Source organism: Ipomoea triloba, chromosome 7 (genome assembly GCF_003576645.1).
Source record: "Ipomoea triloba cultivar NCNSP0323 chromosome 7, ASM357664v1".
In the NCBI taxonomy this organism is placed as follows: Eukaryota; Viridiplantae; Streptophyta; class Magnoliopsida; order Solanales; family Convolvulaceae; genus Ipomoea; species Ipomoea triloba.
In genome coordinates, this window is record NC_044922.1 from 23,189,670 (window position 1) to 23,215,129 (window position 25,460).

At 29.2% G+C, this 25,460-nt stretch overlaps 1 protein-coding gene and 1 long non-coding RNA gene across 2 annotated transcripts; one reads left to right on the top strand and one right to left on the bottom strand.

Annotated features, from left to right (window-relative positions):
* Positions 1-471: 471 nt before the first annotated feature.
* On the bottom strand, positions 472-2,198 carry LOC116024492 (60S ribosomal protein L13a-2-like). Its single transcript, XM_031265395.1, has 4 exons — positions 1,871-2,198; positions 1,605-1,721; positions 1,404-1,491; positions 472-841 (listed from the first exon to the last, which is right to left on the bottom strand). The coding sequence occupies exons 1-4, from the start codon at positions 2,140-2,142 to the stop codon at positions 698-700; spliced, it is 621 nt and encodes a 206-aa protein (XP_031121255.1). The 5' UTR covers positions 2,143-2,198; the 3' UTR covers positions 472-697.
* A 16,896-nt stretch (positions 2,199-19,094) lies between these two features.
* Positions 19,095-21,221, top strand: LOC116026069. The gene is made up of 3 exons (XR_004099774.1): positions 19,095-19,472; positions 20,501-20,593; positions 21,055-21,221. It is a non-coding gene; the product is annotated as an uncharacterized LOC116026069 (long non-coding RNA).
* Positions 21,222-25,460: the final 4,239 nt, after the last annotated feature.

The following is a 25,460-nucleotide window of genomic DNA, read 5'->3' on the forward strand; positions in this document are numbered from 1 at the left end:
TATTGACTTTCTACATTGCATTTTAAAAGGGTGGCCAACTACCGAGGGCCAAATGGCCATGAACCCAACCAGTATACTAGAGAGCTAGTGGTGCTAAACAGGCTAGCCCGCTAACTCGTTTATTTTTTAAAATATATTTTTATATTATAATAATATTTATATATTGATTTGTATAATATAAGAATTAAATCTTCTGTTTTTTAGTCTTTCTACGGGGTTTGCCCCGTTTATCTGTTACTTACCTGTCCTTTTTGTTTGCCTCCGTTTTGTGCTTGCTTTCGCCTTCTCTTGGTAGCTCTCTCTTTTGGGTTTTGTTGCTCTTGCTTCGGGGTACGCCCCTTGATTGTATATTCTTTCTATCTTGGGTCAGACATTATAATAATTGAATATGACCAATAAACTTTAATCATAAAGCACAGAACTTGGCAGCTTTTCTTCAAGCATCGTTATAGGAAGGAAATAAAAGAGAAATAACCTCAAACAAGCTGGCTGCTATAAAACATCAACAGGTCCATTCAGAAATATCAAAAATAGAACTCAGGAAATCAAATAAAGTGTCTTTCTATAACATGAAAACAAAAATTGGGTAGCAATATAGCCCAGCCCTTGAAATATGATAATATTTCCATGTCCTGAAGACTTTAGCCATAATGCAATGTTCACCATCTATCTACTTCGGCCAGACCAGGAAGATGATTCAGTACTTTACCGAAGAGAGAATGTCAAGTTGAGATCCCAGTTTCTCCTCTGCAGCCTTCTCAGCTTTGACCCTCAATTTTGTTAGCTGCTTTCTCCTCTCGTAAGTTGCCTGGGCTCTCTCCTTCCTCTTATTCTCCAGAATCTATTAGCCATACAAATTGGAGTTGTAAATGTTAGCTTCACTGGTAAAACCCAAGAACACACTCACAAGTAATTTACGAATACAATGGACTTTAAACACAATTTTACACGAGTCATAAACAATTAAAAGCATTGATATCAGAACACAATTACAACAAGTAACAGGGATGAGTAATGAAAATGAAAATGAAAATTGAAGTGCCGCCTAGGCAGCCGAGTTGGCCAACTCAGTTCCAAACTAGGCAGCAGAACTTTTATTTTAATTAGATTTTCAGTTTTGAGCACAGAATATTTTTTAATTAGGCAGCAGCCTAGGCACTAGGGCACTCCCGACTAGACCCTAGCACCTTCTGCAACATTGGAAGTGCCTACTAAATAATCAAAATGCTGATTACCAGCAAGCCACTATCATAGTGTATCAAATGAATACAATAACTATTGAATTTCAAGGGTATACGATAATATATATCCAAATAGGTTGTATACTGTCATAACTCATAACAATGAAATGAAATCATTTGAATATAGAATTTGCAGAATGCATTGTACAAAAGCATTTTTACCTTGATAGTATCATAGTGGTTCCAGCCGACCTCAGATGAAAGCTTACCCAACAAACAGTATTTGTGTCCAGCTTGGAGCCTCAAAACCCTAAGCTCAAATCACATAATTTCAATCATCAAGGAAACCAAACCAATCTAAACTAAACACTTTCAAACCCCCCAAACAAAAGCTATTTTGAATAAAGAAATTAGTGAACTCACTTGAGAGCATCAGGAATAACCATCCTCTTCACCTTATCATACGGTGGAGGCACCCCCTCATACACCTTCAATCGCGCAAGAGCCGCAGCTCCTCTCTTAGTTTTATGTGGAATCATCCTGTATATTTCCAATCGCTCAAATCATCTCACACATAATCATTAATCAGACACATAAACTCGCAGTGATTTACATTTTTTCAACAAGTATACAAGTTGAAATCGTTATAACGCGTTTCGAAGATTGGGAGCAGAAACATAGTAACATACCCTCTGATGGTGCGCCAGAGGATCTTAGAGGGAGCACGGAAGTGGATGGGCCCGTGGGAAGGTTTGGTGTTCATGCGCTTGCGTAGGAAGCGGTGATACTTCATTTTTTGACGGACAAGGCCGCCTGAGAGGCAGATCTCCTCGCATCTCACCACCACAACTCTCTGGCCGTTCAACAGCTCCTTGGCGAGGATGGACGCCAGGCGCCCCAACATGTGGTGTCTCGCATCCACTACCACCCTCCTTGCGCAGATTCCCGATCCCGACACCATTGCTGTGCTTTCTGCGTTTTCTCTCCCTCTCTATCGCCGGTGATCAGCTCTGGTTTAGGGTGGGTGTGAAGCTATATACGTATATAAAGTAGGGTTTATTTTTCTGGGCCGGTCTATTGCATAAAGTTTGGGCCTATAAGTTTATAAGTTTATGATGTAGGGTATCCAGTTGATATGCCATGTACCCAGTCCACTTAACAAGATGGACCCAGGTCTATGTTCACAATTTTAAAACTTTATATTCATAATTTTAAAACTCTATGTTCATAATTTTTTAACTCTATATTATAATTTTTTAAAACTATATTTACAATTACAGAACTCTATGTTCATAAATTCAGAACTCTAGGTTCACAATTTCATAAATCTATATTCACAATTTCATAACTTTATATTCAATATTCAATAGTATAACACAATTTTTGAATTTATATAACAAAATTGTGAATATAGAGTTCAAAACTTATTAATATTGAGTAATGTAATTTTGTATATTAAGTTCTAAAATTGTGAACATAGAATTCTAAAATTGTGAACATAAAATTCTAAAATTGTGAACATGGACATAGGTCCACCTTGCAAAGTGGACTCGAGTCCATAGCATAATTTGCGGTAAAGCTATATACGTATAAAGTAGGGTTTTTTTCTGGATTGGGCCGCCTATTGCATAAAGTTTGGGTCTATAAGTTTTTTTCCTTGATTGGACCGAATTGCATAAATTTTGGGCCTGTAACTAAACTTCAGAATGCTTAACTAAGAAAGCCTAGCTCAAATTTTTTTAATTTTTTTTTATTTTAGAAAAAAAGTGTTAAATTCAAGTCAAAATTAACGAGTTTTTAATAGAGTTCAAACTCGTAAACTACTTCCATTTAAACTTGTGTGAAACTCCCTCTATATTTGTTTTAGATGTGATAATGACGTGAGATACTTAATTAGATAAAAAATTCAAAAAATTTAAATAATATTTTACTTGTATTTCAATAAAGTTTGGTGAAATTTTGGTACTTAATTGTTTATTATTTAATTTTTAAAAATATAAAATAAATAATGTTTGGACAAAAAAGTGATGTGCTTTTATTGAATTTATTTATATTTTGTATTGTAGTCTTATTTATATATGTTTTAAATGATTTCTGTGATGTTGGTATCATATTTATATGATTTTGGATGCATTGAAATATATTGGGCACTCCTTGATATGCCTAAATGTAGTGTTTTGATATATTTGAAACTTTTGTAATATAAATTATGAAAGATTTTTAACTTTTGAAAAATTATTTCTTAATTTGTTTGGACAAGAAGACATATTAACTCCTATATACAAACATGTTTATAACCTGCTAAGAATTCATTGTTATATACTACCTCCGTCCCAAAATGGTTGTCTGATTCGTTTAACAAGGCTTCACTGAAGTAATTTTTAATCCAAATTTTCATAATATTAAGTTTAGCATTAATATATAAAATTTATATATTTAGAAACTACATTAAAAGTACTATTAAACACAAAAAACTAAATTTAAAAATATTAAAAAATTACTAAAGAAAATAAACAAAGAAGAAAGAGTTGGTTTGACCAATGAATAGTAAATAGGACAGGTAAAATGGGACAGGGGAGTAATATAAAAGGAAATTATTTTTCTATTTAAAATATCTAATGAATGGAGAAGATTAAAACAAATAGATAATATGAAATAATATACTAAAACATTTCATCTTTATTCTATTTCATAACATATTTTAAAATACACAAAAATTAAATACAAACTATGATAAAATATTTTTTATTTGTATAAGTTTGCAAAATTTATATACTAATAAAATAAAATTACTTAATAGAAAATTAATTTACATTATGTGTCTATAGTTAATATATTAGGCACATATAATTAATATATTATGTGTCTTCAAATTACTAAAAATTTTAGCAAATTATTAGTTAATCTTATATTTTGTATTTTTGTGTGGTTAATATCATGAAACTGATGAATTGTTAAATTGAAAAATTTTAAGATGGGGACCAAAATATTTTAGTCATATAAAAAATCACTTTGATAAGTCCAATAATATGAACCATTTAAAATTATTTTTTGTTAAAGAAATGATGTGCAACAAAATATACATGAAATTTATTTGTAAGCTCATTTTAGTATTTTTTTTATTAAGTTTTTAAATAACTTTTTAAAATATATTAATAAATTTATTACAAATAAATTTTTTTTTGAAAATAAATAATAAGCGAGGATATGCTTCTCCATTCTCGTAAGAAAGATGTGTTATTTCTTCATCGTCGGAAAGAAATGTTACTTCTCCTATTGTTGAGAACAAAATCATCCTCAGAAATATATGTTATTACTTTTTCATCGTCGAGAAGAGAAACATAATCATAATCATAATCATAATCATACTCGGGATTATATGGTCATGTCGAGTGTATGCGAACCGCAATACTACGCGCAAATCAGTGGATTCTATCAATCACATCGTCAGCAACAACAATGAGGGTTCCGGTATTGATTGGCTGGTAGAGCTGCATAGCCAACGAGGTTGGGCCTGGAAAAGTTGTCAATACCCCTCTCCATTAGGTCTTTTTCTTCTTCTTGAGTGGTTTTCTTATTCATAGCTAGCTAGTAGCTCATTATGTAATTGTATGTATGTATATATAGACAATGGCCATATACTCCTAGCTAGCTAGTAGCTCATTATGCTTCTCCATTATACATTAGGTCTTTTTCTTCTTCGGGATTATATGGCCATGTCGAGTGTATGCGAACCGCAAGACTACGCGCAAATCAGCGGATTTTATCAATTACTTCGTCGGCAACGGCAATGAAGGTTCCAGCATTGATTGGCAGGTAGAGCTACACGGCGGACGAGGTTGGGTCTAGAAAAGTTGTCAATACCCTTCTCCATTAGGTTTTTTTCTTCTTCTTTAGTGGTTTTCTTATTCCTAGCTAGCTAGTAGCTCATTATGTAATTGTCAATATATATAGCTAGGCAACTCAATTGATTGTGTAGCAAATAAGAAAGACTACAAATTTTTTATCCTAATCTTTTTCAAACTTGGATTATGTTTGGAAAATTCAAGTGATTAGAAAATTTCACAACTTATTAGTTTATTTAATATTTTATACATAGATTATTGCATCTTAAATTTTCTATTAATTTAATTAACTGCCATATACAAAGGGTGTGAATGAAATAACGATTATATTTTGAGTTTGAAGATACTGTCACCTCTTGATTACTCAAAGAGTTGAAGTTCTTACTTATCATGAATGTTTGAAAATTTTCTACATCTTTAAGTAATTGTAATTAAATTGACTATTTAGTTCAGGATAGAATTAATTTTATGTCTCACTATATATGGACACTGATTTTAAAACAAAAAAATACCCTTCGAAAGGGATTGCAGTAAACATAATAGTTATGTCATGTCTTGTAGTAACATGAACCCAAGTGGTCCGTAATTTTTCTCTATATTTTTTTCAACTATTACTGATAAGTGTTTATTTGTCCATATTTTTCTCCCTTTTTATTAGACCATTTTGTTTGCTAATCATTTCAATTTTCATGAGAATTAGTGCTTATTTGTGTTATTTTGCAAGTGGTATGGGTTGAAAAACATTGGAAGTAAAAATGAGCATTTTCATGTATTTTGGTGGACATTGGAGTCAAATGGAGGACAAATATGAAGCTATGGAAATGGATACAACACTTATAAGGGAGCCCAAGAGTGAAATGGGAGCCCTATGAATCTTTCAATACAAGTTTCAAATATGTTATAGAAATATAAATCTAAGTCTAATCTAACCTAAAAATATGAAATTTCGTCATGAAATTTTAATAAAGTAAAAAAACAATAATTGTGGTATTTAATTAAGGAATAAGGTTCAAATTGGCCACTAAACGTAACTTGAAAGTGCAATTAGGGCACTGAATGAAAAAAGTGTGCAATTAGGCCATTGAACACTCCAAATGCATGCAATTTCACCTGATAGAAGGTTACCTTCCATTTCATCAGGTTGCCTGCTTACAAAGATGGTGAGTTGACATTTTAAAATATTTTTTTAATAATAAAGTTTAAAATTAAAATTAAAAATTGATTGAAAATATTAAAAAATTAATTAAAAAATTAATATTTTTTTATTTTTACTTTTTATATTTATTATTAAAAATTATTTTAAAATGCCACATCACCATCCATGTAAGCAGGCAACCTGATGAAATGGAAAGTAACATGGTATCAGGGAAAATTGCATGCATTTGGAGTGTTCAGTGGCCTAATTACACTTTCAGGTTATGTTCAATGGCCAATTTGAACCTTATTTCTTTAATTAATTAAGTGTGATGATACTTTTCTTACCATTTTAGATGGTAGGGAGCAAAATTATAAAAGCTGTCCATAAATTTTCTGTTTTTCCATTAAAAAAACAAAATCATATTTGCAGTAATATTTTACAAACTCGATTTAATGAATAATGGAATCCTGTTTCATAACGAATGTCTTCAGATCAAGAAAATACCAATTGAGAAGCGTAATTAAGAAGGAGAATCCGACATTTTGCGACGGCAGAGAGGGCAGGAAGGGCTCCTCTCCAGCCAAGATGAGAGGCAGTCTTCATGAAAAGAGTGATGACTGCACGGCATCACACCCACATCTCTCCCCGCCGTTAACTCCTCTAAGCAAATAACGCAACAACTAACGGCGCCGTCCTCTATTCTCTTCCTCTTTAATGACTTCACTACTGAACCGCCATTTACTCCCCCGCTGCCGCTCCGATATCTCGATCATCCTCGTAACCTGGCATGTGAACCGAGAGTATGCCAACCCGAAGATTACCCTTAAACTGCCTTGCATTCTTGATCACTTCGTCGAAGATTTCTTGGAGGATGCCGCCGGGAATAGGCCAGTATCAGGGCCGGATTTTAGGGCGTGCAAGACGTGCGGGCCCCAAAATTTTGGGGGCCCCTAGTCCAGACCTGCACCAATAGTTAGTATATGTATAATGTATTTATGATTATATTGGTTCAAAATTAAGTTTTCATGACTAATCTAAATTTTAATACGTATTATTCAAAAAAAAATTCTACTCTGTAATATTTACGCGAATCAATTTTCTTCAATTCGCAATTTATTTATACTTTGACAGGGTCTCACTTAATTTCCAGCATAGACCATGCAAATCAAAAAACCGGCCCTGGCCAGTATAACTGCAATTTGGAGTAGATGAAATTCCGGCAGTCGTCTTCCGACCCCTCCGCCAGCAAGTCGTCTTCCAGGCATATGGTTCGTGATTCTACCTCGTGTTCTCCGGCATCGTCAATGTCGTCAGCTGTGCGGTGAGAGAAGCGGACATGGATGTGAGGTCGGGACGGCGCAGAACTGCAATGGAACGAATCTGTGGGATTCCGCCGCACAGAATAGAATATGTCATAGTCCAAATAGTGGTCAAGACTACTCTCCTCCATTAATCGTTTCTTCTACTTCGATCTTAATTACGTTGGCCTTCTTGGGTAAATGGCTTAGTAGCTAGTTGTTAGGGTTTGAGTTCAATTGTTATGCTGTGGACCTGGGTCTAAATTTACATACAATATACTCTACATTCACATACACTGTACTTTACATTCACACTTTGTAAACTCTACATTCACATACATTATACTCTACATTAACACTTTGTAAACTCCACATTCACACATTATAGGATTATATGATACTCTACATTCACACTTTGTAAACTCCACATTCACACATTACAAGATTATATGTTTAGTAACTATATTACCACTGTTATGCATTCACACATTCAAAACTCTATATTCACAGGTCCTATACTCTATATTCACAACTTGAGAACTTCACATTCATACATTACAGGGCTACAAGTTGCTAGAACTTTTAATTCTATTACAGATTCACACATGCATAACTCTACATTCACGATTTCTATACTCTATATTCACAATTTGAAACCTCCACATTCACACATTTCTGGGCAACTCTACATCGTTTTAGTCTTTTTAGTCTTTTTTTTTTAAAAAAAATTAGTAAACATATTGTTGAATATAGAGTTGTCAAAAAATGTGTGAATGTAGAGGTTTCAAAGTGTGAATGTAGAGTATAGAAATCGTGAATGTAGATTTATGATTGTGTGAATGTAGAGTTGCCCAAAAATGTGTGAATGTGGAGTTTTCAAATTGTGAGTATGGAGTATAGAAATCGTGAATGTAGAGTTATGCATGTGTGAATCTGTAATAGAGTTAAGAAGTTCTAGCAACTTGTAGCCCTGTAATGTGTGAATGTGGAGTTCTCAAGTTGTGAATATGGAGTATAGGACCTGTGAATATGCAGTTTTGAATGTGTGAATGCATAACAGTGGTAATATAGTTACTAAACATATAATCTTGTAATGTGTGAATGTGGAGTTTACAATGTGTGAATGTGGAGTTTACAAATTGTGAATGTATAATATAGTGTATGTGAATATAGAATATAGTGTATGTGAATGTAGAGTATATGATATGTGAATGTAGACCCAGGTCCACATTGCAAGGTGGACCTGGGTCCACGGCATAACAACCCGCTAATCTTAGCATGAAACTGATGAATTGTTATATTGAAAAATTTTAAGATTGGGATCAAAATATTTTAGTCATATAAAATATTAGTTCGATAAGTCTAATAATATGAACGATTTAATTTAAGATTGTTTTTTGTTAAAGTGATCAATGTGGAACAAAATATACATAAATTTATTTGTAAGCTCATTTTAGTATTTTTTTTAATAAGTTTTAAATAAATTTTTAAAATATATTAATAAATTTATTACAAATAAAATATTTTTATTAAAATAAATAATAAAAATAAAAAAACTTACTATAAATATCATATTATAGTATAGTATATTATAAGTATATTAATTATTTTTAGTTGGAATTTAGAAATGAAAATTGAGATTTGGATTGATTGCATAATGCATAAGTTTATATTTATTAGTGTAAATCTGCTAGTTTATTTAAATTAAAAGTTTAGAATATTAATTTGAAAATGTCAAAAGTTATTGTTGAACCCGGTCGATAAGCTCGACAGTCTGAGTTTTTTTTACGAGTAAGGCCAAGAATTTTGAACCCGATCCAAAAAAAAAGAAAAAAAAAAGATAAGTCCCAACTGATAAGTTTGACAGCTCAATAAGGTTAGTTCAAAATCTAACGGGCTGGCCTGATTAACATCCTATGGTTAATGTAATTAATCTATATCTATACTATATATAAAAACAATTTCCTCCTCCCAAATTTTCCCCCCAAAACTTAGGGGTATTTTGGTAAAATCATTTATTTTATTTATTTATTATTTTATTAATTATCCATCCTATAATATTTTTATGGTAATATATGATAATGATAATATGATAATATGGTAATATTGTTAATATTAATGGGTGATGGGTGATTGGTGATATATAATTGATAATTGATAATTGATAATATGGTATATGGTATTATTCTTAATATTAATATATAACAATATTACCATATTATCATATTATCATTATCATATATTACCATAAAAATATTATAGGATGGATAATTAATAAAATAATAAATAAATAAAATAAATGATTTTACCAAAATACCCCTAAGTTTTGGGGGGAAAATTTGGGAGGAGGAAATTGTTTTTATATATAGTATAGATATAGATTATCATATCACTAATCACCAATTAATTAATTAATATTAGTATATATTAATATATTAATATATACTAATATTAATTAATTAATTGGTGATTATTTTAAAAAAGAATAATTAATTGGTGATTAGTGATATGGTAATATTGTTATATATTAATATTAATTAATATATATATATATATTAATTAATTAATTGGTGATTGGTGATTAGTGATATGGTAATATTGTTATATATTAATATTAATATTTATATAGATTGATATTGATATTAATTAATTAATTGGTGATTGGTGATTAGTGATATGGTAATATTGTTATATATTAATATTAATATTTATATAGATTGATATTGATATTAATTAATTAATTGGTGATTGGTGATTAGTGATATGGTAATATTGTTATATATTAATATTAATATTTATATAGATTGATATTGATATTAATTAATTAATTGGTGATTGGTGATTAGTGATATGGTAATATTGTTATATATTAATATTAATATTTATATAGATTGATATTGATATTAATTAATTAATTGGTGATTGGTGATTAGTGATATGGTAATATTGTTATATATTAATATTAATATTTATATAGATTGATATTGATATTAATTAATTAATTGGTGATTGGTGATTAGTGATATGGTAATATTGTTATATATTAATATTAATATTTATATAGATTGATATTGATATTAATTAATTAATTGGTGATTGGTGATTAGTGATATGGTAATATTGTTATATATTAATATTAATATTTATATAGATTGATATTGATATTAATTAATTAATTGGTGATTGGTGATTAGTGATATGGTAATATTGTTATATATTAATATTAATATTTATATAGATTGATATTGATATTAATTAATTAATTGGTGATTGGTGATTAGTGATATGGTAATATTGTTATATATTAATATTAATATTTATATAGATTGATATTGATATTAATTAATTAATTGGTGATTGGTGATTAGTGATATGGTAATATTGTTATATATTAATATTAATATTTATATAGATTGATATTGATATTAATTAATTAATTGGTGATTGGTGATTAGTGATATGGTAATATTGTTATATATTAATATTAATATTTATATAGATTGATATTGATATTAATTAATTAATTGGTGATTGNTTTTAATCACATTACTTTGATTGGTAATTTCTAATGGAAAAACATTGTATTGTAACTTTGTATTACAAGATTTTGAATGATAATACCTTATTTAACTATCCATCTTTTTAGTTGTACTGTGCAAAATAACTAGCAATCTACGGATGCTCATCTATATATTGTAGAATTTGCAATCTTGATCTTCCCCATTTACGGATGCTTATGTAATTTGGTAAAAATGGTAGTTACTATACTTGAATAAATCCTCAATTATTCATTCCAATTGTTCGTTTTACCATTCCAATTCTTCATTTTATAAAAAATGGTGCATTGGAAGCTAAACATGAGTCATTGTATCATTGATTGTTGATTCCAATTATTATTAATCTTTATCATTAATTGCACAATACTAATTCACACTTATTAGTTAAAAAATGGTGATTACTATACTTGAATAAATGAAATAATAATATTAAATTTTGTAACCTCGATTTAAAATCTATTATGTTAATAATAATAATAATAATAATAATAATAATAATAATATAATAATCCATAACTCTTAATATAAGTTTGTAACTAAATTTCCTATTAAATCTGTTTATAAAGGTAATTATAAATATAGAATTGAGAAATTCCTATGATATTTTATTTAATTGATATTATTCCTAATATATTTTATCTAAAAGGCTTCCTTCCTTTTTTATAACATTGTTCCATATGTTAATCCGTTTAATATGCTAATCTATATAGGTAATTACCATATACTATTTACCATCTAAATAATCCGTGGTAATTACACTATATTTAACATCTAAATTTATATGGTCATTAAACATAGAGATTTCATTCTTACGATAATTTTATATATTTTTACTTCAGATAATGTCAATTACCTATGCATTTCATTTGATTACTTTTGAATAAAATCTTAAAAATTATGACCAACTAATGAATTAATATTGTTGTTCGTAATATAAATTTTATCAAATCAGTTAACGAAATTGATAATACACATATTACATCCATAATTAGAGGAGATTAACAAAATTATGATAATTATTTCAATTCACGTATTATTATGCTAATTCACATATTATTACGTCTATACAATTATGTAAATTATTTCAATTCACAGATTATTACACATATAAAATTATGCTAATGGTTACTTTGGATCTTAATAATTATGGTCATTGAGAAATTAGTTCAAACATTATACTTTTATTAAACGGTTTTTTATACTTGCCGTAATTTTATCTAATCAATTAAAGAAATTAATGGTACACATATTACGGACATAATTAAAGAAAATTAAACATGCACATATATATTACGGATAAAATTAAAGAAAATTAAACATACACATATTACGTCCATAATTAAACGAAATTAAAATATACATTATTTTTTAATTATAATATATACTCCTTAATTACCATACTTATTCATAATACATGGACGTCATAATTAGCATAATATTAATCTATACTATATATAAAAACATAAGAATAGTAAAGGCATATTTTAAATTTTAAACAATAGTAAAGGTAAATTAAAAATAGAATGAAAATATTTCAATAATAATATTCTACATCATTAATTAAAAATAGAACAGAAATTAGGTAAAAATACCAGTGGATCTATTATTCTAATTGACTAATTAACTGAAAATAAAAAAAAATCGACTAAAAATGAATCTGATGTTACTAATTGATTAAATATATAAAAGGAAATGAATATTAATAATTGACTATAAATAAAAAAAAATCCATAATTAACTAAAATGAAAAAGGAAATGGTCATATCATTGCAATTTAATTAAAAAACGAAAACATTCTACATCATAAATAATAAAGGCATATTATAAACAATATTAAAGATAAATTAAAAAAGGAACGGAAATTAAAAATGAAACGGAAATATTTCAATAATAATATTCTACATCATCAATTAAAAATGGAACGAAAATTAGGTAAATATTACTACGTAGTTCTTTTCATTTTTCCTGGATAAGGTTGCCTGATATTAATTTACACATAACAATCAGCACTAATAATAATCTGTCGGAGACGTCTGTTTTTTTTTAATTTATTATTATTATTATTATTTAATTATTTTAATTAAAATTATTTAAAAAGTTTATTTTAAAATTAGTAACCACCATGTCATCACAATTGTAGGTAAACAGGTCAATTTGGACTTCTTTTTTTTTTGAAAACATGTCAATTTGTACTTAATTGCATGAGTTTATATAGTTCAAGAATCCAATTGCATTCTTTTTGAGTTCGATGGCCTAATTACAGTTTTGTGTGTAGTTCAGTGGTTTATTTGACCATTATTCCGAGAAAAATGATATTACTAATTGATTTAAAATATAAAAAGATCGTAATCTATATTTTATACTATATATAAAAGTAAAATCCTCCTGTTTTATTCCCCACCTAAACTTTTGTAGTCAATTAATGAAATATTTTATTGGTCAAATAATTAATAAAACTTATTTGTTAAGAAAATGTAAAATAGAAATTAACTAATATCTATAAATTGATAATATGTATACTCACGTATCAACACTATTAATAAAAGTAAAATCATTTATCGGGAAAAGAAAAGGATATTACTAATTGACTGAAAATTATTTAAAAACTTTAATAGTTAATTATACTTTCCTTTTGAAAACTCTAAGTTATTTAAACTTTAAAAAAATTAATTGAACATGGGTTGTTAGATTTTTATAATAATCAAAATTAATTCATTCAAATATGGAGGAGGAAGATAAAACTAAATGCAATATGTGGAAAACGAATATACTTAAAGTATAAAAGTATAATTACACATATATTAGTGTAATTGACTAATAATAATTGCCTAATAATTATTATGATAATTAAGTTAAGCATTGATCGTTGAATTTATTTTTATAATAATTACAATTAATTTATTTCTCATTTTCTCATATTTATTTTAGTAATAATATAATTATATAAGTCATAATATAATTATATAAGTCATATTACTTATAAATCTTTTTAAGATAATTTTAGACAAACAAGTCATATATTATTCAATTAATTGAGTAATATTTTTGTACTAATCTTATAATCAAATAAATGTACACGTTCAATATTAGAATTTTTTATAATTTCATCTTTATTTTTATTATCTCAATATATAATAAAAAAAATTTATCCACGCCCGGGTAATTGGACAATTATTTGTTCTAATTCAAAGGAAAACATCAGAAAACATAATCGATCCAATCAATTTCATCAATTGCGCTATATAATATTCGATGCTATAATATATATAATTGTATATTGATCCAAATATTCTTTAAATATTGTAACAAATCCATTCCGTGCAACGCACGGGCGAAAATACTAGTTACCTTTTAAAAAAAATTTAGGACTATTAGTAAAAAAAAATTTCAGATATACTCAGTATATAATATATGTCAATGTATAGGGATTAATTGAGGCGAGCTGAACTTGAATAAACAAAACTCCAAAGTGAGCTTAATTAATAAAAAAAAATTAAAGTTCAAGCTCAACCAAGTTTTAATTTTTTGAGCTTGTGCTCCACTCGACTCCAACATAGATTATAGAGTTTATAACTGAAATGGTCCATCGATTAGTGTGAAATTACCAATTTGGTCTTCGATAATTTTTCGTGACCGATTAAGTCCCTCGACTTTGAAAAATTTAACCAATTTGGCGCTCTGTTTATTTTTTCCGTTAAACATCCGTTAAATCGGAACCAAATTGGTAATTTTGCTATAAACATCCGTTAAATCGCCAAAATGGCCGTTTCGCATGTTCTTGATCAAAACTAAGTCATATCACCCATGACCATGGACCAAGAAGGTGGGGAAACCGCCCGAAACCTTTGCTACGTTTTTTTTTTTAAATTTTTTTAATAAATTCTATTTTTTAATAAATAACATTATTTTAATATTATTATAATTTTTTGTATTTTAAATAAAATAATTACAATGTTTAATTATACAATTCTATCCATTTTCCAGAAAATGAACCAAACACACAAAGACAGTTTTCCATAATGCATCCAAACACGGGAAATGAAACTGTTTTCCGAAAAATGACCCATTTTTCAGAAAACATTTTTCAGAAATCATTTTTCTGCTTTCCAAATAGACCCTAACCTAAATTTAGTGGCTAACCTTAGTCTAAGTCACTTAAGACTATTCTTGCTTTGTTTCAGAAGTGATATGAAACAAAATATACATTAAGTTTATATATGTATATAAGTTTATCTTTAATATCTTTTTATTAAAATTTTAAATAAAATTTTAATAATATATCAATAAATTTATTACAGATAAATAATATTTTAATGAAAATAAATAATGAAAATTAAAAATTTACTATATATATTATATTATATTATAGTGCAAGTATATAAGTTATTTTTAGTTGAAATTTCGAAATGTAAATCAAAGTTTAGATTGATTGAATAATGTATAAGTTTATGTTTACATTAAATATTGTAAATGCATTAGTTCATTAAAATTGAAAATTTAGAATATTAATTAGAAAATGCTAAGAGTTTTAGTTGAACCTGATTGATAAGCACGACAGCCCAAGGTTTTATGGTTAGGGCCAAGAATCTTCAACTCGATAACAAAAATGATAATAAGTTTGAATTGACATACCCGACAATGCAAAATGGTTAGCTCAAAATCAAACTAATTGGCGTGATTGACATTCTTATGATTAATGTGATTAATTACCTTTTAAAAAAATTAAGGCTATTATTAATTTATTTTTTACAGATTTTCTTCGTATATAATATATGTATGTATAGGGATTAATTGAGGCCATTTGAACTTAATTGAATAAACAAAACTCAAAAATCAGGTCAATTAAAAATTTTTAAATTCAAGCTCAACCAACTTTTAATTATATTTTTTTGAGCTTGAGCTCCAGGGGACTCCAACATAGATTATAAAAAAAAAATCAAAATATACATATCCATTGTGTACATATCCATTATGCCTTACACACACACACATATAATCTAAATTTGTAATATCAATGTATGAAGTGATTTTAGTAGAGTAGAGTAGCATTTTCTTCACTTTTTTTTTTCTAAAGGAAAATACTATTTTCTTTTCAAAAGTTTTTCTATTCACTGACCATATATTAAGAGACCGGGATGTGTGTCCTTACTCAAAGATAAATTAACATGGAAAGGGACTCTCGTTTCTTATTCATAACTCATGCTCCTTTATGTAGACATTTTTCTTAAAACTCACATGATAAAAATATCATATCTTCTATTTGTCACATGATGGAGTAAAAATAACAAAGTATATGTAAGTAAAACTTACATAAAATATACTAATTTGAACAAATATGACTCGATTGAATTAACCTCATTTTGTAAAATATAAGAAACAACGACCTTCATAAAGAAAGCATGGATATATAGGTGTGGCCGCGCCTTAACGTGCGGTCAGCCACACCATTATGTATACAAATATAAACCACTTAGAAAATGCACCACACAAATATGGTAGGCATCACGAAAAAAATACACCACTCAACGTTAAAAATGCACCACAATGAAAATACACAAAAACACAAAAAAACACACCACACACCCACCCAAAATAATACATCATAATTCCCCGCACCTAATGGTGCATTTGCTAACACTGTGGGGTGTATATTTGCATACCTTTATTTATTTATTTATTTGAAAATTATATTTGCATGGTGATGCATACCTAATGATGCATATTTGTGTGGTGCAATTTTTTAACAATATTTGTATACATAGTGGTGCGACTGCACTGACCGCAGGTTGAGGGGGCGGTCACACCTGATTATGACTCTATTGCAGTAACTATTGGAATTGTGCACAATAGCGGTAACAAAAAAAAAAAAAGCAATGTTGTATTGATGAAGAAGAAGACTTACAGAATGAAGGAGTACAAAAGGAATCAATGAGAAGCTATCGGGAAGTACAGTATATATATATATATGGGAGAGAATGCAATTACAAAAGACTAAATGAAGAAAAGACACTAACACCATTCTCACTTGTCACCTTTAATTTCTCACCACCTTCGTTCCTCTCTGCTAGCATGTTCATATATATCTTCCTCCAACAGTAACACTACTGAACGGAGCGTATGTGAACCTGAAGATCACACCTAAGCCGCCGCGCTTTCTCGACCACTTGGTCGGCTATTTCCAGGGCGGTTACGGCGTCAATAGGCCAGTCGCGCAGCCCTTCGTATCAGATGAAAATGCGAGAGTCGTCTCCCGACTTCTTCGCCAGTAAGTCGTCGCTTAGGCATATGGTTCGTGACTCTATCTCGTATTTCTCCTCCTCGTCAATCCAAACCTCGACAACCTGGTGAGAGAAGCGGACATGGACGTGAGGCGGCCTAGACGGTTCAGAAGAGGCCACGGCGCAAGGAAACGGAGGATACGGCATCACGGAGAAGCTTGTGAGATAGTCGGAATCGGCGTCCATTGATAGCGCCTGTGAACTTAATTTCTCTTTGTCTGAAGATAGCCGCTTACAGTTCGTAAGATTTATAGTTGCGGAAAACTCGAAACCCTAGAACGGGAAAGATCCGTTGGTTGTTTCCTAAATCCTTATTTCATTCGAACTAGCTATAAGTTTTAATTCTTGGCCCACAAGTCAACAGAAATCTTAATTAGCAATGGATTGCTCGTTAACATTTATTTAGTCAATGTCAATAATCGCCTTTTTTTTTTTTTTAAAGATTTTATGGCTGTACTAAATTTATTTTTATTAGATAGAATCTACGCAAATTATATCGCGCATCAAAACGACGTCGTTTTGATTAATAAAAACAGACGGATGAATTCGCGCCACTCACTTTCAATTCATATACACTGCAGTTACATTTCAACACAACTGCAGTTACATTTTTATATAACTACAGTTTCATTCGATAATATAAAAACACAAATGTGAAACTGTTATTCAGTATCAGTTCATATACACTGCAGTTACATTTCGGTATAACTACAGTTTCATTCGATAATATAAAACACAAATGTGAAACTATTATTCAGTATCAGTTCATATACACTGGAGTTACATTTCAACACAACTACAGTTACATTTCGATATAACTACAATTTTATTCGATAATATCAAAACAAATGTAAGGCAGTATCTTTTGAGATGAACTGTAGTGTCAATTACGGACTCCGTCTCCCACTTACTGAAACGACGTCGTTTTGGGACCACGGTCCTCGATATAAAAACTGTAGAATCTATGCTACAGGTCAAACTAAATAGAATACTCAATAAGATTGAATTGCGTAATAACTGTTAATATGGCATGACTACGCTAAATCAGCAATAAATTTGGGAGGTAATGAAAACCCTTTACTCAATACTCAATATATAATTGTATAAATATATTAAATGGATTTCAAAATAGGTTCAAAATATGTTGAAGAACATTAATTTCATAGAAACATGAAACTAAGGAACATATTGAATACTCTAAGAAAACTCAAGTTAGAGATAATTGTAAGACAAAGAACAATTACGGCAAACAGCAAATCTGCAAAGTAGAGAACAAGTCATAAGAAAATCAATTAAAAAAATCAAACGGTGTTCGATATACAAGAATCCATTACTGTTCAGTTATTCAGTATATCAATTTTGGCTTATTATTTTTATTATTGGGTTGGAGATTCTTGGCCCTAACCATAAAACACTACAAGAAAAATCGCGATTCGCGACGGAAATAATTCCGTTGCGATATAGCGACGGAATCGCGACGAAATTAACTTCCGTTGCAAATTAATGACAGAATTCGCGACGGAAAATAATTCCGTCGTGAATTTTAGCGCAAATAGAAAATAAAACCCGCGAAAACTTGGCGGCAAAAAATTCGCGACCGAATTTGCAACCAATCTTAGTTCCGTCACGAAATAACGACGGAAATGACGACGGAATTTGTGTCCGTCGCGAAAAAAAGATTTTTTTAAATAAAAGTAAACATTGCGACGGAATTAACGACTGAATTAATTCCGTCGCAATTATTTCTTAAATTTTATTTCAAGTTAACATTTAAGTTCTTAACCTAGTGTTGTCAGCACCACAGCCCCAAAATTTCCCTAAGCCTCTCGCCAGTCCTCATGCCCTCTCTTCTCTGCCTCAAAGCCGCACGCCAGTCGCCGCCGTCCAAGAATCCTCCCCGCTGTCGCAATCTCCACCTCGCCGCCGTCCAAGCATCCTCGCCGCTGTCGCAATCTCCACCTCGCCGCCGTCCAAGCCTAATCTCTTCTCTGTTTCAGCAAGCACGCAATCAGTTTCGCTCCTTTGCCAATCGGCGCCCATGGCCCAACGCCTCCAATCAGTTTCGCTCCTCTGCCACAACCACTGACGACTATCGCCCATTGTCTCCGACAGAAACGTCGCCGCCAGGGTCTGTCATTGAATGATTTCCGCTGCTTCATTCGTCTTTCCAAGCTGGTTAGTTCTATTACTCTAAATGCTAAACCCTAATTACTAAATTCTTGAGTTCATAAATTCCTAATTTCATTTTGCCCTAAATTCCTATATTTCTCTTTTAATGTAATTTTATTAGTGAATTTGCCATATTTGAAACTTGTAAATTAGTGCATTGTGTTGTTTTGGCGAAAAAAATTGGTTGAATTCAGCAGTCTTTCCCTGTTCTGTGAATATTTGAATTTGGCGAAGTTGATACCTTTACCTAGCACAGATTAAGTTGTGAATTTTAATTGAATTCATTTTGTAGATATTAAATCCATTGTGTTATGCTGATGTATTGCAATCAGTAGTAGAACTTGCGCTGTAGATCCATAATTGCCTAAACTATAAACAAATAGTCCAAAGTGAATTGCTTAAGATTAATGTGAGAATAGTCCAAAGTGAAAACCTGCACATTTATCTTTATTTTAATATAAATATAAGGTTGTTTATAAATGTGAGAATAATTCTTTTTAAAATGTTGGATAATGGGATAAAGGTGTTTCATGCATGCTGCATTGAAAGAAAAACACTAGATGTAAATGCAACATCCACTGATAATATTCTGAACTCACCTATTGTATCAAACACAACCTGGTACTTAGGCAAAATTGGTTTAAAGTAGATAAGGCATACAACTGAATGGTCAGCTTGGATCATAGAAAAAGCTTTGTATTTTTTTTTCTAAATTATACATTTGCCTTAACTTAATTATAGAAAATGCTTAATCATTAATTCCATTATTTGTTATTTATACTTATTTTTATTGGCTTGCTGAACTGCATTTTCACATATACAGAGTTTCTATGATCATTTTCTTGGATGCTTTTTTTTTCCCACTATTGGATGCTTTTTTTCCCATTTGAGCAGCCATATCCTTAAACTTGTGTTGATTTTGCTGTTTCAATTCTTTTCCTATGAATACAGTTTTTCATGTTACTTACTTGAATGGGGAGAAGTTAATAGATGAGATTGTCATCAATTAAATTGACCTCATCTCTATTATGCAGAGGCCCTATCAAGGCTTAATGTAGTCATAGGACATCAAAATGCTCTTCAACCTGAGAACATAATGGCATATGATAATGCTGTCTCTGCACCAGGTGAGTCACTTTTGATTGTATAGTCTTGAAAAGCCATTAGTCAGATATATCTATAGTCTATACTTTGCAGTTGGTATGCTATGAACCTTTGAGCTGTGACCCTCTTCCTGTTATGAATGTTATTTATAACTTTTATGACTATTTACTTCAAAGAAAATTCAAATGAACATTACCTTTAAATTGCAATGAACATTAGAATCATGAGCAATGTATAATGCATAACTAGTCTCTTTGTTTTTCCTTCACTTGACGAATGGAAATTGGTTTGAAATTCATAATGAGTGGAGGATATTTAATTTTAATGTTGATCTAAGACTGTTGTTATTATTACTATGTAATGAACTCATACTGGTGTGTATTGTGTAATATATTTTATCATTTTTTTTGGTGAAAGTAATATATTTTATCATTAAGATAGAGGCTCAATACTTAATATGGTTTTTATCTTGTTTAACATTTAGGAACTTGAAGAAGAAACACAAATGCCCCCTGTTACAAATCCATTCTTCCCTTTGAGAATTATCTGGATTTTCATTCCAGAGTATTTGGTTTGGAACTTTAAATATGTAATTTCATTCTTTTCTAACTTTCAATTATTTTTAATTTGAATTGTAAATCTGTACTTTCATCCTTCTCTTTTGTAGCTTTCAATTATTTTTAATTTGAAATTGTAAATTTGTAATTTCATTGATTATTTTTTAGTTTTAGAGTGAAGTATATAATTTTTGAAATTGTAATTTCATAGTTGTTTGTATTGAGAGTTACCGTGTGCAAAAAGGAATATTATTGTTTTGTTTTGTTTTTTTTTAATTTTTTTAAAGGTATCCGCGTCTGTTGTACAAAGAACAGTCGCGGATACTCTAATTTTTTTTTTTTAATATTTCATAGCCAAATTGCGACGGAATTGCGACGGAATTATTCCGTCGTAATATTAATTCCGTCGCAAACGAAGATACGACGAGCCGATACACGACGGAACAAATTCCGTCGCAAAACCCGTTTCGCGACGGAATTTAGCTGTTTCGCGACGGATTCCGTCGCGAATCGCGATTTTTCTTGTAGTGAAACCTTGGGTTGCCGTGCTTATAAGTCAGTTCAACTAAAACGGTTGACATTTTTAAATTAATTAATATTCTATACTTTCAATTTTAATAAACTAATGCATTTACAATAACAAATATAAACTTATACATCATCCAATCAATCTAAACCTTAATTTACAGTTTGAAATTTCCACTAAAAATAACTAATATACTTGCACTATAATATAATATAACTATTTTATTTTATTTATAGTAAGTTTTTAATTTTCAACATTTATTTTCATAAAAATATTATTTTATTTGTAATAAATTTATTAATATATTATTATAAATTTATTTAACTTTTTAATAAAAAATATTAAAGATGAGCTCACATATATAAACTTAATATATATTTTGTTGTATGTCACTTATGTAACAAAGAATAGTCAGATAGAAACGGAATCTCGTATCGCAGAAAGATTTCTTTTAATGAATTATTCATTTCAAACCCTTTTTAGTTTATTTCAATTTTACATAAGGCGTATCTTGCTTAGACCAATAAATAGAGTTGATGTTATAGTTAAAGCTGCTAATAAAAAACCAAAATAACTAGTTGGAGTAAGTATGAAGGGGCTAAATGAAATATATTATTTTTATACATATGTTTCTAAAGCATTTACGGAAGTTTCTATTTTTACAAAAAAAAAATTAGGAATATACGAAAAAAATACCAATTGAAAAAAGTTGAATGGAAAGTTAAGTGACTTAGGGTCCGTTTGAAAAGTAGGAAAATGGCTTCTGAAAAATGTAGGATGAGAAGCAGGAAAATGACTTCATCCCATTTGGGATGATTCCTTCTTCTTTTTCTTATTAAAATCCACGCAGAAATGCACATCTTTGTACCCAAATCAACTTCAACCCTAAATAAATAAATACAGAGTAAATAAATATTTGAGTACAAAGATCTACTTTTCTGCTTGGATCTAAATAAGGGGGAAAAGAATGAATCATTCCAAATGGGATGAGGGATGAGAAAATTACCATTAGGACCCTATTTCAATTTCAATGTTTGGTAAACAATTTTATTGATAACCATCAAATAACAAAATTTTTTAAGAAGAACTAAATTGAGTAAAACCACTGTAGTCGATAACTATATTAGGTATTAACTCGAAAAGAAATTGTGTTGTTTGCCTAATGAAACGTCTAGAAATGATGGGTAAAAGTAAGAGCATCACAACTAGAAGTTTTTTTGGGGTTTATGTCAGATGATTTGTCGCATGGAAGATAGAGAAAATAATGGGGCGTTTGGTTGGAGTGAAGGAATTAGGTGGGAAAATAATTACTATTCCATGGGAAAAGAATAATGTTTTTGGAAATAAAGTGAGAGTTTAAATTTCAGTGTTTGGTTTGTAGGAATAAAATTACTGAAAATTTCAATTTCAATGTTTGGTATACATGGAATTGAAAGGGAATCTACTATACTAATAAGAGCCAAAGAGAGTTAGATCTAAAATGGGTAGAAAAAATGGTGATCAAATTATTTTCTATCTACTATACTAATAAGAGCCAAAGAGTGTTAAACCTAAAATGGGTAGAAAAAATGGCGGTCAAATTATTTAATCAAATGGATGGTTCAGATGAATTATTTAATCAAATAGATGGTTAAGATAATTCAGATTAATATTATTAATAGAGGTTACCTAATTTAACCTTACTTTTATGATTATGTTTTCCGTTAAATATTCTCTTCTCCGTTAATATTCCGTTAACTTTTAACTTATCCATTAATTTCTATAAGAAAGGTCTTAGGTTCGAACCTCATCTCAATCAAATTTGACATAATTAAGTTTCTCACTCTATTTTACTCTTATTAAATTAAATAAATTAGTAGGTACAACAAAAAATGATACATATGTATTTCTTTAATTTAGAATTATGTGTCTACAATATCTTTATTTGAAAAAATTATTCATTATCAAAAAATTAAATTAAATAAGAGAAATAATTTCATTAGTTATATTGTCTTTATTTTCTCTCATGCAAAGATTCTTTACATTCAAATTTATCAATTAATATTCATTACATTGTTCATTATCTTATTTTTACAATATCTTGTAATTAAATATCAAAGTTATAGTACAAAATAATGTTATATATTTATTTACCAAGTATTTTATTAGTACTATGAAAAAAAAAATTTAAAATAATTTGAAACTAATTATATTAACTACTTGGGGATTGGTTGACAAAGAGAGTACTCAAATAACCCAACAAATTGAAGCGGAATCACTCTATTTTACTCTTATTGAATTAAATAAATTAGTAGTTACACCAAAAAATGATACATATGTATTTCTTTAATACCATGAAAAAAAAAATTAAAAAGAATAGTTTGAAACCAATCATTTTAACTACTTTGGGGATTTGTTGACAATGAAAGTACTCAAATAACCCATTATCCAGCAAATTGAAGCGAGAAACTACCTTTTAATATCTTTAAAATACATAATATTTTAAATTTTCAAATTTTTATTAATTAATTTAATTTTTTTTTCTTAAACTAGGAATTTCTTTATCCACAATAACTCATTCAACAATAATGGTTGAACCAAATGAACCCCAAGCAGAACATCTAAAAGAAAGTCCATAGCTCCTATATTACAATCTCATTGCATGACGTTGTCATCTATGCTACCAACAATAACCGAATTGCAAATAACACTCTACCAACAAAAAGGAAGAGAACAAATAGTAAAGATGAAGACAATGACAATGTTACTCAAAAGATAATTAAGAACACTTAGAAAAATTACAAGGTTGCAAACATTTATTTTAGTAATAATTATAATGAATTTTCTATATTATCTTGGATTCATATACTTTGAGTTAGATATTTAAATAAAAAAATTCGACATTCAATTACCCATGTATAAACTTCTCCTATATAATATTGCATTGATATACTTTCAAATATTTATTTAAATATAAACATTGGGCATTAACCTAACTAGTAAGTAATATAAAGTCCAAAATGCCCATTATTATTATTATTATTATAAACAATGCAAATTTTCAATCACTATTGCATAAAAAATAAAGAATTCATTCGCTATTATAAACAAAGTTAACAAACACACAACTCATACCATTCACTGTTGCATAGATCGACGCACATAATGAACATTATACAACACACCAAACATCGGCGCGCAGAATGAAAATTTTGTTGTTCAAAATTTAGACAAATATGCTATATACACATATTAAATTTAAATAGAGTTTTAAGAAAACATACTTGATTAAGGTTGGTCTAGAATGATTATTGCTCAGGAACGACATTCTCTATTGATAGTAATCAAAGAATAATACACGTTATAATCTAGAAGGGAATGTCAAACATCAATTTTAGATTAAAAAAAGATGAGTAATTTCGTCTCAAAGATTATATTTTTTCTTCCTAATATCCATGGAATTAAAATCATACGGGAGCCATTAGATTCTAATTCCATGAAAATGAGAAAATTTCAATTCCGTGGAATTGAAATTCCCTCCAACAAATGAATTTAGTTGCATTCGGAATTAAATGGGAATTAAGTGAGAATCAAATTGTAATTTCTTCTAACCAAGGCGCCCAACCGGCGGGCCTCTGACTTTTATTTATTTATTTATTTATAAATCAGATTTCTTTTTTTTTTCTCCCCTGCATTTTCTCCTTCTTATTTCTTAATCACACATAAAATAAAAAAAATAAAAAAAACAAAAAAAAAAACTACTCGAAACCGCCCCCGCCCCCTCCCCCTAAAAAAAAAAAAAAAAAAACTCATAAGGATGCTCTAAGC

What these genes read in the sequence shown, in the direction of transcription:
- LOC116024492 (XM_031265395.1), bottom strand. Translation starts at nt 2,142, where the DNA reads ATGGTGTCGGGATCGGGAATCTGCGCAAGGAGGGTGGTAGTGGATGCG. An exon ending in GTTATTCCTGATGCTCTCAA is followed by an intron (nt 1,492 to 1,604) that starts GTGAGTTCACTA and finishes ATTTGAGCTTAG; the next exon opens with GGTTTTGAGGCTCCAAGCTG. An exon ending in ACCACTATGATACTATCAAG is followed by an intron (nt 842 to 1,403) that starts GTAAAAATGCTT and finishes TATGGCTAATAG; the next exon opens with ATTCTGGAGAATAAGAGGAA.